The sequence below is a fragment of the Leucoraja erinacea genome, chromosome 2 (assembly GCF_028641065.1).
Source record: "Leucoraja erinacea ecotype New England chromosome 2, Leri_hhj_1, whole genome shotgun sequence".
Taxonomy (NCBI): Eukaryota; Metazoa; Chordata; class Chondrichthyes; order Rajiformes; family Rajidae; genus Leucoraja; species Leucoraja erinaceus.
The window spans coordinates 27266766-27283065 of NC_073378.1; the positions used below are offsets into that span (position 1 = coordinate 27266766).

The 16300-nt window shown below is 46.0% G+C and overlaps 1 protein-coding gene across 2 annotated transcripts in view; it reads right to left on the minus strand.

Moving 5' to 3' along the window:
* Positions 1 to 16300, minus strand: part of eci2 (enoyl-CoA delta isomerase 2) — an 80246-nt gene that overhangs the window by 2727 nt on the left and 61219 nt on the right. For both annotated transcript variants that reach the window (XM_055653744.1, XM_055653752.1), the window contains exons 5-9: positions 14855 to 14924; positions 5373 to 5475; positions 3877 to 3997; positions 2211 to 2300; positions 389 to 532 (exon numbers count right to left, since the gene is read on the minus strand). In XM_055653744.1, the coding sequence (XP_055509719.1) occupies positions 389 to 532; positions 2211 to 2300; positions 3877 to 3997; positions 5373 to 5475; positions 14855 to 14924 (528 nt within the window). The remainder of the gene's footprint in view (positions 1 to 388; positions 533 to 2210; positions 2301 to 3876; positions 3998 to 5372; positions 5476 to 14854; positions 14925 to 16300) is intronic.

Sequence of the window (16300 nt, forward strand, 5' to 3'; positions counted from 1 at the left end):
TCCTAAAGGATTTCCCCTCTATCGTTAAGATGTGACCCCTTGTCCTGGACTTCCCCAACATCAGGAACAATCTTCCTGCATCTAGCCTGTCCAACCCCTTAAGAATTTTGTAAGTTTCTATAAGAAACATGGCTGATCATCACCAATCAGTACCCCGTCCCTGCCTTCACAGACTCACAACACTCTGTGTGAACTCTCTGTAGATTAATTGGCTTGGTATAAATGTACATTGTCCCTAGTGTGTGTTGGATAGTGTTAATGTGCGGGGATCTCTGGTCTGTGCGGACCCGGTGGGCCGAAGGGCCTGTTTCCGCGCTGTATCTCTAAACTAAACGAAACTAAGTTGAGGTAATTTATCGAAGGCGTTGCAGTTAAAATATTAACCTACATTCTTGGGCAGTTTTGCATAGGCGTGGAGCTTGTTCCAAACCTCTTTCTGGAAGGTAGCGTCAGGGAACACCTCCGTGACCAGACCCAGCTCACAAGCTTGAGCTGCCGTAAACTTCTTGTTGAATAGGAGGATTTCATTAGCCTGAGTGGGCAACAGAAATAATACAACTTAAAAAACAATTGTCCCTGCTGTAATAAACGGCTTAGAACTAATTAACAACAGGAAAGCAGAGAATGCAAATGCGCAATGGTATTTTAATCTAATCAACATCAGCGTGACTGTAATTAAGCACCTGGATTAACTTGACTCCTTCACATTTATCCTTTATATTATCATAATTATGGAAAATAGCACAAACACAGTCACCAGGTTCCACTCACCCGACTTGTGAACACCCCTACATACAAACAATCTCCCATTATATTAGCAGCTGGAAAGGGTACAGAGAAGATTTATCAGGATGTTGCCAGGACAAGAGGGAGGCCCACATACCTCAAAACCTGTCCTATCCATGTACCTGTCTAACTGTTTCTTAAACGTTGGGATAGTCCCAGCCTCAACTACCTCCTCCGGCAGCTCGTTCCATACACCCACCACCCTTTGTGTAAAAGAGTTACCCCTCAGATTCCTATTAAATATTTTCCCCTTCACCTTAAACCTATGTCCTCTGATTCACAATTCCCTGTGCGTCTACCGAGTCTATTCCTCCAACGATTTTGTACGTCTCTATAAGATCACCCCTCATCCTCCTGCACTGCTAGCCTGCTCAACCTCTCTCTATAGTTCAGGGCCTCAAGTCCTGGCAACATCTTCGTGAATCTTCTCTGCTCCCTTTCCAGCTTGAAAACATCCTTCGATAACATGGTGCTCAGAACAGAATACAATAGTCTTATCCTGCCTAACCAACCTCTTATACAACTGCAACATGACCTCCCAACCTCTGTACTCCATACTCCAATCACAAACAGAGCGCAGTGCTGAACTACTATCTACCTACTTGGTGACCCTCGGACTCTCCTTGATCGGACTTTGTTGGCTTTACCTTGCACTAAACGTTATTCCCTTATCCTGTATCTGTACACTGTAAATGGCTCGGTAGTAATCATGTATTGTCTTTCTGATAACTGGTTAGCACACAACACAGGCTTTTCACTGTACCTCGGTGCACATGACAATAAACTAAACTAAAAACTGAAGCAAATCAGTCTGTTCCTGTTTTGTGCGTTTATATGTGTGGCAGACTACCAATAGGCTAAAAAGGCTATTGAGGAATAGGTCGGGTAGATGCACAGAGTCTCTTGCCCAGAGTAGGTGAATCGAGGACCATAGGACATCGGTTTAAGGTGAAGGGAAAAACATTTAATAAGAATCTGAGGGGTAGCTTTTTCACACAAAGGGTGGTGGGTGTATGGAACGAGTTGCCAGAGGAGGTAGTTGCGGCTGGGACTATCCCAACGTTTAAGAAACTGTTAGGCGCGTAAATGGATAGGACAGGTTTGGAGGGATATGGGCCAAATGCAGGCAGCTGGGACTCGGGTAGCTGGGGCATGTTGGCGGGTGTGAGCAAGTTGGGCCTGTTTCCACACTGTGACTCTATAAAAAGAATTCCGGAGGAAACATTTACTGTAACTGCTTTAATCTTCAGTAAAAACCTCAACGTACACATACTTACACATCCTTTTGTTCTATATAGTTTGCCTAGTGTGAGCGTTGCCATCCATACCTTAGTTATACACAAAATGCTGGATTAACTCAGCAGGACAGACAGCATCTCTGGATAGAAGGAACGGGTGAGTTTGCGGGTCAAGACCCTTTTTACCTTAGTGGTGCCCATTATTTTGGGGAAGGTGTACGATGAGCAGCCTTCCGGGCTTTGACCAAGTTGACTGAAAGGCGTTTGGAAATTGGCCTGCAAAAACAGGGACAAAATTGAGTTTCAGTTTAGTTTATTGTCACGTGTACCGAGGTACAGTGAAAAGATTTTTGTTCCGTGCGAACCAGTCAGCGGAAAGACTGAACATGATTACAATCGAGCCATTACAGTGTATAGAAACAGTACATGATAAGGGAATAATGTTTAGTGCAAGATAAAGCCAATATAGTCCGATCAAAGATAGTTCAAGGGTCACCAATGAGGTAGATAGTAGTTCAGGACTGTTTGGTGCTATGAAAGGCTTTTAAAACGTCTGTACTTCATCGTTGGTGAGGTTGCATTTAGAGTAGACAATAGACAATATGTACAGGAGTAGGCCATTCAGCCCTTCGAGCCAGCCCTCACCAACAGAGCTACCCCACCCCCTCTGCCCACCTGTCTGTGTTCAGTTCTGACATCATGTTATAGGAAATATATTGTCAAGCTGGAAAGGGTACAGAGAGGATTTCCGAGGATGTTGCCAGGACTAGAGGGTCTGAGCTATGGGGAGTGGTTGATTTGACTAGAACTCTATTTCTTGGAGCGCAAGAAGATGAAGGGTGATCTTATAGGGGTGTATAAAGTCATGAGAGGAATAGATCGGGTAGATGCACAGAGTTTCTTGCCCAGAGTAGGTGAATCGAGGACAAGAGTACATAGGTTTAAAGTTAAGAGGAATGTTTTTATAGGAATGTGAGGGGTAACTTTTTCACACTAAGGGTGGTGGGTGTATGGAACGAGCTGCCAGCGGAGGTAGTTGAGGCTGGGACTATCCTATAGTTTAAGAAGCAGTTAGACAGGTACATGTTTGGAGAGATGTGGACTTACGGGACTAGTGTAGCTGGAACATGTTGGCCGGTGTGGATAATTTGGGCCGAAGGGTCTGTTTCTACACTGTATCACTCTACAACTCTACTTCTTTTATTTATCTATCCATCTATTTATTTATTTATTTGTTTATTTATTTATTTGTTTATTTATTTATTTGTTTATTTATAAATTTTATTTATTAGAAGTAAGTACAATACAGTGGTTCCTTTTTACAGGTTCCCAAAATTATGTTAACATAATACATTCTCTGTACAACTTCCTTTTTTATTTAAAGAGAGAAATAAGAAAGAAAGAGATAGTAAAGAATAGAGGAGAGTCTAGTGTTTGTGAATAAAAAGAGAGAAAAAGAGATAGTGAGGAAAAGAAATAAGCAAGAAAAGAAAGCAGGAGGAAGATTATCAAATCGGCACTAGGAGATGATTTTTTATATTCTTGATCATATTTCACCCATACCTGAAACTTTTAATTTTTACGATACTGTCCCACCACATGAATCCAAGAAATCAATAAATGGAGACCAACTCATTAAGAATTGGTCTTGTTTATCTATTAGGAGGAATCTCATTTCTTCCAACTGTGCTCTGTCCAACATATTACTGATCCACATTTTAAGCGTACTTAAATAGTAATGTGGGAATAGATAAGTTAACTCTACTTCTTATCTAAAGCAGCATTCCCACAGCAAAACTACAGACTCTCTAACAAATAGAAATTATCAAATGGACAGGAAGACACGACTCACTTTATCAGTGGCGTAGACGACATCAAATAATCCCAACACTGTGACAGCAACTCCAATAGCTGGGCCATTAATTACTCCAATGAGTGGCTTGGGAAAGTCTATGTAGCAGCTTACATACTTCCTGTTGAAAGAAAATTACATTTTAACAAAGGTGAATAAATGCTGTAGTATGTGTATAAAATAATGTGGGGAATAGATAAGTTAATGAGTCTTTTTTACCCAGAGTAGGGAAATCAAAAACAAAAGGACATAGGTTTGAGACGAGAGGGCCAAGATTTAGCCAGAGGATGGTGAATCTGTGGAAATCTTTGCCACAGGCAGCTGTGGAGGCCAAGTCAATGGATAATTTTATGGCAGAGATTGACAGGTTCTTAATTAGTAAGGGTGTCAGGGGTTATGGGGAGAAGTCAGGAGAGTGGGGTTGAAAGGGAAAGGTAGATCAGCCATGATTAAATGGTGGAGTAGACTCAATGGGCCAAATGGCATAACTGCTCCTATATCTTGTGAACTTTTTCCACACAGAGAGTGGTTGGTATATGGAATGAGCTGCCAGATTTCCCTACAGAGGTTGAGACAGGTATGATAACAGCACTTGGACAGGTACATGGACAGGAAAGGTTAAGGATATGGGCTAAACAAGGGCAGAAAGGACTAGCATAGATGGGGCATGTTGGTCATCATGGCGAGTCGGGCCAAAGGGCCAATTTCCATGCTGTACAACTCATTAAAGTAATTACTCATTAAATTAAAATATTTAATTCAAACGATTAATGTGCAAAGATTATAGAATTCCTAACATATATGAATGACATAGAGGAAATTTATACTCAGAATGTCTGACTTTCCAATGCATACCTCAAGTAAAAAATTGTAAAACAATGAACGCAACATTATTTTACACGAATAGCTTTCAGGTTAGTCTATTGTCACGTGTACCGAGGTACAGTGAAAAGCTTTTGTTGCATGCTAACTGGTCAGCGAAAAGCATAATGGGAAAGGTTTAGAGGTATATAGGGCAATCGTGGGTAGGTAGGACTAGTGTAGATGGGGCATCAGAATTTATGGGGAGAAGGCAGGAGAATGAGGTTAGATGGGAGAGATAGATCAGCCATGATTGAATAGCCGAGAAGTTTTGATGGCCTAATTTTACCCCTATCACTTCTGACCTTATCTTGGTTGGCATGGGCAAGTTGGGCCAAAGGGCCTGTTTCCACACTGCATGACTATTTTTTGTACTCTACACGAATATATTCTTAAGTAGACAAAAAATGCTGGAGAAACTCAGCGGGTGGGGCAGCATGGGGAAAAAGAGTAGACGAAGTTTCTGGTTGGGACCCTTCTTCTGAAGCATTTTTTGTCTACTTTCGATTTTTCCAGCATTTGCAGTTCCTTCTTAAACAAGAATATATTCTTATATCATTTAGTGATCTGTCGCAAACTCAAAGACGTAACTGCCCTATACCTCCAGCTTATTTTCACATTCACCCATTGCTCACCTGAGTCGTGCAGCTGAATCCTTGGCCAACTGTTCCATATTTTCTGGTGCAATATTAGTGAAGTTGGACAAATCATTCCCACTGCAGTAGTAATCCCCGTTGCCTGCAAATTAGAGAAAGATTGTTGAAGTTATTTGAAATGATTTTCAGTATTTACCAGCTTAAAAAAATAAATGCTCAAAGCTAAGAGGTGATCTTGTGTAAATTTCAAATTTATTTATTTATAAAGCACATTTTAAAACAACCCACGTTGACCAAAGTGCTGTACAGACCAGAGCAGGCAGCTAAAGTCACAAAATGAAACAGACATACACAGGAATGCACACAGCACATAGGTACAAATAATCAGCTCAGACACAAAACAAACATCAGGGGGATTCAAACGCTAGTGAATAAAAATAAGTTTTGAGCCTGGACTTAACACAGTCGATGGAGGGGTCAGATCTGATAGGGAGGGGGATGCTGTTCCACAGTCTAGCGGCCGCAACAGCAAAGGCATGGTCACCCCTGATCTTAAGTTTAGATCGTGGGCCAGGAGCCCCAAGTCAGCCGATCTGAGGGACCTGGAGGTCGAGTAAGGATTAAGGAGGTCTGTGATTATAGACAAACAGGAGAACCTTAAAATCATCTCTGAACCGTACTGCCAGCCAGTGGAGAGAGGCCAAAATGGGGGTAATAAGGTCCCTCTTCCAGGTACCTGTCAGGAGACTGGCTGCGGCGTTCTGGACCAGTTGCAGGCGGGACAGGGACGACTGACTGATCCCAGTATACAGGGAGGTGCAGTAGTCCAGGCGAGAGGATATGAAAACGTGGATGAAGGAACTGCAGATAGACACAAAATACTGGAGTAAGTCAGCGGGTCAGGCAGCTTCTCTGGAGAGAAGGAATTGATGACGTTTCAGGTCGAGACCCTTCTTCAGACCCCATTCCTTCTCTTACATCTCCCTAGAGATTTAGGTTTAATTTAGCACTATTGCTGTCACATGTTTTGAGATACAGAGAAAGGCTTTGTTTTGCATGCTGTCTAATCAGATAATACTAAGTAAGTAAGTTTATAGAGGTGCACAACCTTTTATCCGAAGATCCAAATACCGAAAAGCTCCAAATAGCGGACATTTTTTCAGTCCTTGAAGAAAGGTCCTTGAAGACGTTCACCGAGGGCGGCCCGCAGAGGTGACAGCAGAACCTCCGGTCGGTCCTCGAAGAAAGGGGAACTAAATCCCCATTCATAAAAGAGGTGAGGGTATATTGCGCGGGAGGGTTAATAATTGACAATCTGCTGCTGCCAGCCCGCTGAGTTAAAAAGTTCCCACGGCAGACTCACGATACACAGTTTTAACTCAGCGGGCAGGCAGCAGCATATTGTCGCTCCCTTCAGTTTCACCCCACCTACGCCTCTCTGCTTCCCGGGCATGTGTGTGACCCCATCCCTCCCCTCTACAGTTCCCCGCCCATTGCACTGGCGCGAGGGCTTTGCACTGTCTTCACGTCGGTGATGCCAGCAGGTCAGTGCCAGTCACCGGAGACGTCAGGACCAACGGGACACCGACCCCCAGGCCCACTGCAAGCACGGAGATCCCAGAGACCCACAGCCAGCAGCAGCCCAGCCCCGTTCCAACTCCAGAGGAACACGCTTCCCTTCCCGTAGGGACAGAAGCTGATGGTGTGCAAGGTACGTCTTGTTCATGGGATTGCAGATGAGGCGGCGCAGCTCGGGCTGTGACATCTCCGGCCACCCCCCTGTACAGGAGCTGAGACTGGGAACTGTACCGCCCTTGCAGGTGAGTGGGGTTGTTTGCAGTTGCAGAGGGAGGGGGCAAGGGTGGTACAGTTCCCAGTCTCAGCTCCTGTCCAGGGGGGTGGCTGGAGACGTCAGGACCAACAGGAACCCACTCCCCGATGGGCCGCTACAGCGACAAGTGGCAGTTCGCCCACAGCTCGAGCTACGCCCCCTCATCCGCAATCCGGGTTCCTCTGGAGTTGGAGCGGGGCTGGGCTAGAGTTGCTGCTGGCTGTGAGTCTCTGGGATCTCCGTGCTTGCAGTCGGTGTCCCGTTGGTCCTGACGTCTCTGGCCACCCCCCTGGACAGGAGCTGAGACTGGGAACTGTACCGCCCTTGCCCCCTCCCTCTGCAACTGCAAACAACCCCACTCTCCTGCTCACGTTCAAGGGCGGTACAGTTCCCAGTCTCAGCTCCTGTACAGGGGGGTGGCCGAAGACGTCAGGACCACCAGAAGCCGCTCCCCGATGGGCCGCTACGGCAACAAGTGGCAGTTCGCCCACAGCCCGAGCTGCGCCCCCTCATCGGGACACCGACCCCCAGGCCCACTGCAAGCACGGAGATCCCAGATTAGCAACTCCAGCCCAGCCCCGCTCCAACTCCAGAGGAACACGCAGAATAGGAGAACACCCGAGTAGGGGCAGAAGCTGATGGTGTGCAAGGTACGTCTTGTTCTTGGGGTGGCGCAACTCGGGCTGTGGGCGAACTGCCACTTGTCGCCATAGCGGCCCATCGGGGAGTGGATTTCTCTGGAGTTGGAGGGACAGGGAGACACAGCGGCTTTTGAGAATGGTGGGCAATCACTTCCAAAGTTCTGCCCACACAGTCAGTACACCTCTCCTATACTTGTCTCCCACACTAAGATTATCTCGCAGAGAATGATCCCAGCCTAACCCTCCCTATTCTCTCCTAATCTGCAAGAAAAAACTACATTGAAGACTCAAACTCGCGATCGAGTAACTGCCAGGATCTAGGCGCAAATTTGCGACCTTGCGGATATGAGCCGAGCACTCCACCACTGAGCCAGCCGTTAAAATCTACGCTAAAAATCTTCCAATCCGAAAGCTGAAAAATTCCGAATTACGAAAAGTGTCTGGTCCCAAGGCTTTCGGATAAAAGGTTGTGCACCTGTATATACATAAATACAATCAAGACAAACTCAAGTACAATAGGTAGAGCAAAGGTGATAATACAGAGTGCAGAATATAGTATTTAGCAATGTAATGCATCTGTTCCAGAGACAAAGTGTACAGTACCCGGGTTTATGGAAGCTTTGCCTTTACATCCACAGAAGGATTTGGAGTCCAAGTCAGTGGATATACTTAAGGCCGAAATAGATAGATTCTTGATTAGTACGGGTGTCAGAGGTTATGGGGAGAAGGCAGGAAAATGTGGTTAGGATGGAGAGATAGATCAGCCATGATTGAATGACGGAGTAGACTTGATGGGACGAATGGCCTAATTCTGTTCCTATCACATGATCATGAACCATTCAGAAGACGGATAACAAAGGGGAAGAAGCTGTTCCAGAGATTGGTAGTTTTGAATTTCAAGCGTATATCTGCCTCACAGTGCAAAGTCAAAGTCAAATTCGAATTCATTCGTCACATGCACCCGAAGGTGCAGTGAAATGAATTTGCCAGCAGCGATACACTTAAACAGAGAACACACAATAGAGTTGAACACAACAACCACCACAGCATTCTTCACTGTGGTAGAAGGCAACAAAGTTCGGCCAGTCCTCCTCCTTTGTTGATCCGTGGTCGGGGCCATCAACCCTCCATAGTCGCTGCTACCGACGGCCCGATGTACAGGCCCTCTCGACGGATGATTTAAACTCCGACGTCGGGACGGTCGAACTCACTCCGCGGCTTGGAGTGCCCCAATCGGCACTTTCCTACCGGAGACCGTGGCTTCAGGATGTTATAGGGCTCAGGCCGGCGATCGGAGCTCTTCTCCGGCAATCTCCGGCGAGGGATCCCAGACTCCGGATGGTAAGCTAGAAGCTCCGCAGACCACAGCCCCATGATGCCAAAGTCACCAGGCTGGCGATTGGAGGACTCCTCTCTGGCGACCCCCAGCAAGGATTCGCCCCGCTCCACGATTGAAAAAGTCCACGCTGCGCTTGCTGCTGAAGCGCCGGCCCGCCTCCGGGAAAGGCTGCACCAATCCAAGTTGTTAGGCCACAAGGGAGGCGACATGGAAAAAGTTGTCACTCCGTCGAGGAGGTGACCAAAAGCGGCTTTCCCCCTTTTCCCTCCCACCACCCCCTGCACAAGACACACCAGGAGACATCTAAACTGACATAGGACACACCAAAAAAAGTCAAAATAACGAACACGCTGCTGGCAGGGCAACCGATTCGCAGCACCCCCACCAACCAAAGAGACCCGGGTTTGATCCTGACCTCAGGCCCTGTCAGTGTTCTCCCTATGATCTGAAGTTCCTGGCGAGCCGTGGCCAAACCTCAACAGCAGGCCTGACTCACCCACCAGGCCCTTCTTAACCTGTCCTATCCGTGTACCCGTCCAAATGTGTTTTAAACGTTGTGATAGTACCTGCCTCAACTACCTGTCCAGAGGAGGTTTACAATAACGATCCCAGGAATGGGTAGGTTAAACTATGATGAGCATTTGACGGCACTGGGCCTCTACTCGCTGGAGTTTAGAAGAATAAGGGGGGACCTCATTGAAATATACAGAATAGTCAAAGGCGGATTAGTAGAGTGGATGTGGAGAAGATGTTTCCACTAGTGGGAGAGTCTAGGACTAGAGGTCATAGTCTCAGAATGAAAGGACATTCTTTTAGGAAAGAGACAAGAAGAGATTTATTTAGTCAGGAGGTTGTGAATCTGTGGAATTCTTTGTCACAGAAGGCTGTGGACGCCACGTCAGTGGATATTTTTAAGGCAGAGATAGATAGATTCTTGATTAGTACAGGTGTCAGAGGTTATGGGGAGAAGGCAGGAGAATGGGGTTAGGAGGGATAGATGAATAGAAAGGCGGAATAGACTTGATAGGCCGAATGGCCTAATTCTACTCCTATCCCTTATGACCTTATAACAACTACCTCCTCTGGCAGCTCATTCCAAATGCCCACCACCCTGTGTGATAAAGTTGCCCCTCGATCTCGCATGTTATTGCCTTTGTTATTTGGGTAGTATTTCTACCACCCAGCCACCTCATCTTCTGGATGATTAATTATCACGCTGAATTACCAGATGAGTTTATTCACTTTTAGTCATATTGCCTGCATAAAGATATAAGCAAGCTCGATAACGCAGTACAAGTCCACCACCGATTTTCTGGCAACTGGCAACCACTTCCTTTAATCCGGCCAAAATTACCAGAGCGCACTTGAAATCTCCCCCCAAGAAGTCCCCCCCCCTGAAAATGTGGTGCCTAGGCCTGGTGTGACGGCCGATCTCGACCTCATCGGGTGCTCCGCGGCTGATTGGCGGGTGGGATTTGCCCCCAGCAGCCGGGGCCCTGGAACGCTGGCCCGGAGTAAATCAGACTTCCATGCAGCCCTCTGTAGAGTTTACTTGCGAATCCAAGTGGTTCAATTGTTGTTGTATTGGCTTACATAGATGATGTTAGCATCTTTAGTCTGAGGGTGGTGAATCTGTGGAATTCATTGCCACAGAAGGCTGTGGAGGCCAAGTCAGTGGATAAGGCAGAGGTTGATAGACCAAGATACATTTATTAGTCACATGTACCAATTGGTACAGTAAAATGTGTGGTCACCATAGAGCCATACGAATAAAAAAGAGCACAATACAAGATAGACTTTAACATAGACTTGATTAGTACGGGTCTCAGGGGTTATGGGGCAAAGGCAGGAGAATGGGGTTGAGAGGGAAAGATAGATCAGCCATCATTGAATGGCAGAGTGAACTAGATGGACCGAATGGCCTGATTCTGCTCCTATGACTTATGAACTTAGTAAAAATCAAAATTCATTATATAAAAGGCCAAAGTGCATGTCTAAAGCAGTTATAAGTGCAACAGCTAAACCACCCATTCATGCTTAAACAACAATGTCTGTTAAAGGCACTGGGCAGTGGACATGGATAGGGATTGCTAAACTAATGTTTTCTCTGAGATGGTACTATTGATTAGTTGAATGGTGATCCATATTAAGTGATCTCTGCCTGTGTGCAGTTTAGTTTATAGATACAGCATGGAACACAGCTCTTTGGCCCACCGAGTCCACACTGACTATTAAACCACTGTTCACATTATTTCTATGTTATCCCACTTTCTCATCCACTCCCTGCACACTAGGGGCAATTAACCTACAAACCTGCACGTCTTTAGGGTGTGGGAAGGAAATTGGAGCACCCGGAGAAAACCCACGCGGTCACAGGGAGAACGTGCAAACTCCACAGACAGTAGCTGAGGTCAGGATTGAAACCGTGTCTCTGGCGCTGTTCATAAGTTCCAGGAGCAGAATTAGGCCATTCGGCCCATAGAAACATAGAAAATAGGTGCAGGAGTAGGCCATTCGGCCCTTCGAGCCTGCACCGCCATTCAATATGATCATGGCTTATCATCCAACTCAGTATCCTGTACCTGCCTTCTCTCCATACCCCCTGATCCCTTTAGCCACAAGGGCCACATCTAACTCCCTCTTAAATATAGCCAATGAACTGGCCTCAACTACCTTCTGTGGCAGAGAATTCCAGAGATTCACCACTGAGAAAAAAATGTTCTTCTCATCTCGGTCCTAAAAGATTTCCCCCTTATCCTTAAACTGTGACCCCCTACTCCGAATTCCTACATGAATTCTACTCCGACATTCAATCATGGCTGATCTATCTCTCCCTCTCAACCACTTTCTCCTGCCTTCTCCCCGTAACCCCAGACACCCATACTAATCAAGAATCAGTCATTCTCCACCGTAAAATGATAATTGACGGCCTCCACAGCATCCTGTGAGACAGCAGCTCTACCAGCTGTGTCAATGTGCTGCACTCTGTCAAAGTTTATGACCTTTATATTTAGCTGCCAGCAGTTTATTGAATAGAAATTAATCAGCAGTAAATAATGAAAAATGAGTGGATCTATCTTGTTAAAACTGCCTCCATTATTGTCACACAATGAACATAGGGGCTGTGATATGTCAGCAATGTAGAGGCTTAATTTAAAGTGTATCGGTGCTTATGTCGTTAAGATGCTTATCCATGTATTACGGTATCTCAGTTTTGACAAGCAAATTATCAAAAGCAAAGGATGTCCATTTAGAGCTGCTGTGGGATTAGTTCTGGGAGAGGCTGATTGAAAGTGTCAAGGGAAGTCAGTTCAACCATCATTTTATTTAATCAGTTTCATTCATGACATCTCGTGCCAATACTTTAGCATGTATTGCACCTCCTCTGTCTCCAATGAAATGCTTTATTATTGATGCGCTTGGAAAGAAATGAATGGTATGGGTTATTGATTAGTACGAAATTCTTGACTAGTACGGGTGTCAGAGGTTATGGGGAGAAGGCAGGAGAATGTGGTTAGGAGGGAGAGAGGGAGAGATAGATCAGCCATGATTGAATGGCGGAGCAGGCTCGATGGGCCGAATGGCCCAATTCCGCTCCTATCACATGATCTTCATGATCTTATGAAAGTAGAATCTACAAAGGGAAGTAAAGCAGGTTTCATTCACAGGCCCTTCTGCTGGTTCACCCGCACCTACAGGCTCCAGAGATGAGGGCCATGGGGAGGGAAGGGGGACCAGGCCGGGGAGGGGCGCAGCAAGAATGAAGGGGAGGACATGGCGAGGGAGGAGGGTGGGCGCCAAGGACAAAGTGAGACCCGGCAAGGGGGGGGCTGCTGCTAAGTGTAGCAGCGGCAGGCAGTAGATAGGGTTGTTCGGTGAACTTTTGTCGGCGCCGAAACGTGGCAACACTTGTGCACTGCCTCGGTGAGGTCAGCTGTGCGATTTTACCAGGTTGTATGCAAAACAAAGCATTTCACTGAACCTGGGCACATGCGACAATAAAGTTCCTGTGCCATTGAATCAAGGCTTTAATGATTCTTATCGTCAGATGTGTGCTGCAAACGCACAGTGAAATTATTTTCACAAACAGTCAAGTAGAGTGTGGCCATACCCAAGCACATTCCTGATTAGCAAACTATACAGAATTAGTCTACTGATCCTGCATGCAAAAGGCACCATGTTGTCCTGGACAACTATAACGTAACCCAACTTTTATACTCTGTGGCTGATCTATCTTTCCCTCTCAGCCCCATTCTCCTGCCTCCCCCCAACCTGTAATCGTTGACACCTTTACCAATACCTCATGCTCGCTCTTTAATGTACAGGACGTAATGTCTTCAAGTACCGCACCAGGATACGAGCACACTGTCTAGGCTCTACATTTTAGTCTCTTATATATGCAGGTGAGACTAGTGTAGATGGGGCATGTTGGACGGCGTAGGCAAGTTGGGCTGAAGACCCGAGTCTACGTCGACCAGCAATCCCCGTACACTAATGCCTCTGTCCCACTTAGGAAACCTGAACGGAAAGCTCTGGAGACTTTGTGCCCCACCCAAGGTTTCCATGCGGTTCCCGGAGGTTTTTGTCAGTCTCCCTACCTGCTTCCACTACCTGCAACCCTCTGGCAACCACCTGCAAACTCCGGGAACCGCACGGAAACTTTGGGTGGGGCGCAAAGTCTCCAGAGGTTTCCGTTCAGGTTTCCGAAGTGGGACAGGGCAGTAACACAGTAACACTCCTACATACTAGGGACTATTTACAACCAAAGCCAATTAACCTACAAATCTTCCATGCTGTATGACTCTATAACTGAATGGTGGAGTAGACTCATAGAAACATAGAAACATAGAAATTAGGTGCAGGAGTAGGCCATTCGGCCCTTCGAGCCTGCACCGCCATTCAATATCATCATGGCTGATCATCCAACTCAGTATCCCGTACCTGCCTTCTCTCCATACCCCCTGATCCCCTTAGCCACAAGGGCCACATCTAACTCCCTCTTAAATATAGCCAATGAACTGGCCTCAACTACCCTCTGTGGCAGAGAGGACTTGATGCTTCGGATGGCCTAATTCTGCTCCAATGTCTTAAGGTATATATTCAGTTACTTCTAGTGCCAAACCGCCAACTTAACCCTCATCACTAGATTACCTGGTTGCTCTCAAACTTATTTGTGAGAACTTTGAGTATGTAATTGGCTGTTATAGCTCCTATAGACATTGACCATGCTTCACTGGGGATTAATATGAAAGGCGCAGGATATGGAGAGGAATTTTTTTCCTATTACTATTAAGGATTGGATTGATTGATCTAGTTGTGTTTATCTTAGAGATACAGCACGGAAATAGCCCCCTGGCCTGAGTCCACCCCGACCAGCGATCCCCGTACACTAACACTATCCTACATACTGTGGATTATTTACAACCAAAGCCAATTAACCTACAAACCTGTACGTCTTTGGGATGTGGGAGGAAACCGAGTCACCCGGAGAAAACCCACGCGGTCACGGGGAGAAGGTACAAACTCCGTACAGACAGCACTCGTAGTCAGGATCAAACCCGGGTCTCTGGTACTGCGAGGCAGCAAGTCTACCGCTGTGCCACCGTGCAGTGCTCGGCACAGTGCTCTGCAATCTTTCTTGCTGCAAAATCAACTGTAAACATGTTCGTTGCCATGAGAAAAAAGGATATAAGACATAAATTTGAACAACCTGTCATTACAGTTAGTGTAGAGTCATCCTTTGCAGCTTGCTCGAGTGCCTGCATGATTTCATTGTACATCTAAATGAAAGAAAGAAATGAAAATTGTTCAGTTCTCATCCTTGATGTAAGTAAAATGTGTAGGAATGAACTGCAGCTGCTGGTTTACACCAAAGTCCAAAGATGGGTCTCGACCCGAAACGTCACCTATTCTTTTTGTCCAGTTACTCCAGCATTCTGTTGATACGTCACCTATCCATGTTCTCCAGACATGCTGCCTGACCCGCTGAGTTACTCCAGCACTCTGTGAAACGTCACCTATCCATGTTCTTAAGAGATGCTGCCTGAACCGCTGAGTTACTAGGGCATTTTGTGTCTATCTTGATGTCGGTAAATTGTCCAAACTTCACTGCTGTACAGTTACGTGCTCAAGTTGCACTCTTTGTGGACAGTAAATTTGGTCTTGGTCTTCCTGATCTTCCATGTCTGCTTGGTTAGCCTCCTTTCCTTTACATTCATTGATTTCCTCATCCAGAGAGACACTATCAGTGACCATCGACCTTAGGTAGGTGAGTTCGTTGACAGTTTCCACCAGAGTGGTGTTTAGGGTGATTTCCAGAGAGGAGTGGAGGGCAAACAAACATGCTTGCAACATATACCTATCGACAATCAGCATAAAGACTACTGTTGTCATGGGTCATGGGTGTAAACCAGCAGCTGCAGTTCCTTCCCACACATCATTCCCTTTACCACGTACCTGTACACTGTGGATGGCTCGATTGTAATCATGTATTGTTTTTCCGCTGACTGGTTAGCGCGCAACAAAAGCTTTTTAACTATATCTCGGTACACGTGGGAATAAACTAAACTAAACTCCTTGTCTTCGGACGCCCCCAATGGCATCCAACGTAGGCTAGTGTCTTAGAGTCTGATAGTCACATAGCACAGAAATAGGCCTGTTAGAAACATAGAAAATAGGTGCAGGAGTAGGCCATTCGGCCCTTCGAGCCAGCACCGCCATTCAATATGATCATGGCTGATCATCCAACTCAGTATCCTGTACCTGCCTTCTCTCCATACCCCCTGATCCCTTTAGCCACAAGGGCCACATCTAACTCCCTCTTAAATATAGCCAATGAACTGGCCTCAACTACCTTCTGTGGCAGAGAATTCCAGAGATTCACCACTCTCTGTATGAAAAATGTTTTACTCATCTCGGTCCTAAAAGATTTCCCCCTTATCCTTAAACTGTGACCCCTTGTTCTACCCTAGTACACCACATTGATGCCAACCATCAAATGCCGATCCATACCAATGCTGCTTACCTGTACTAGACCTGTAGACCTACTGTGTCTTGGCAATTCATGGTACGGCACTTTATTTGTCACATGTACCGAGGTACAGTGAAATTCACTTTTGTATACAATTCAGTATAAGTATCACTGTACATACCTCGT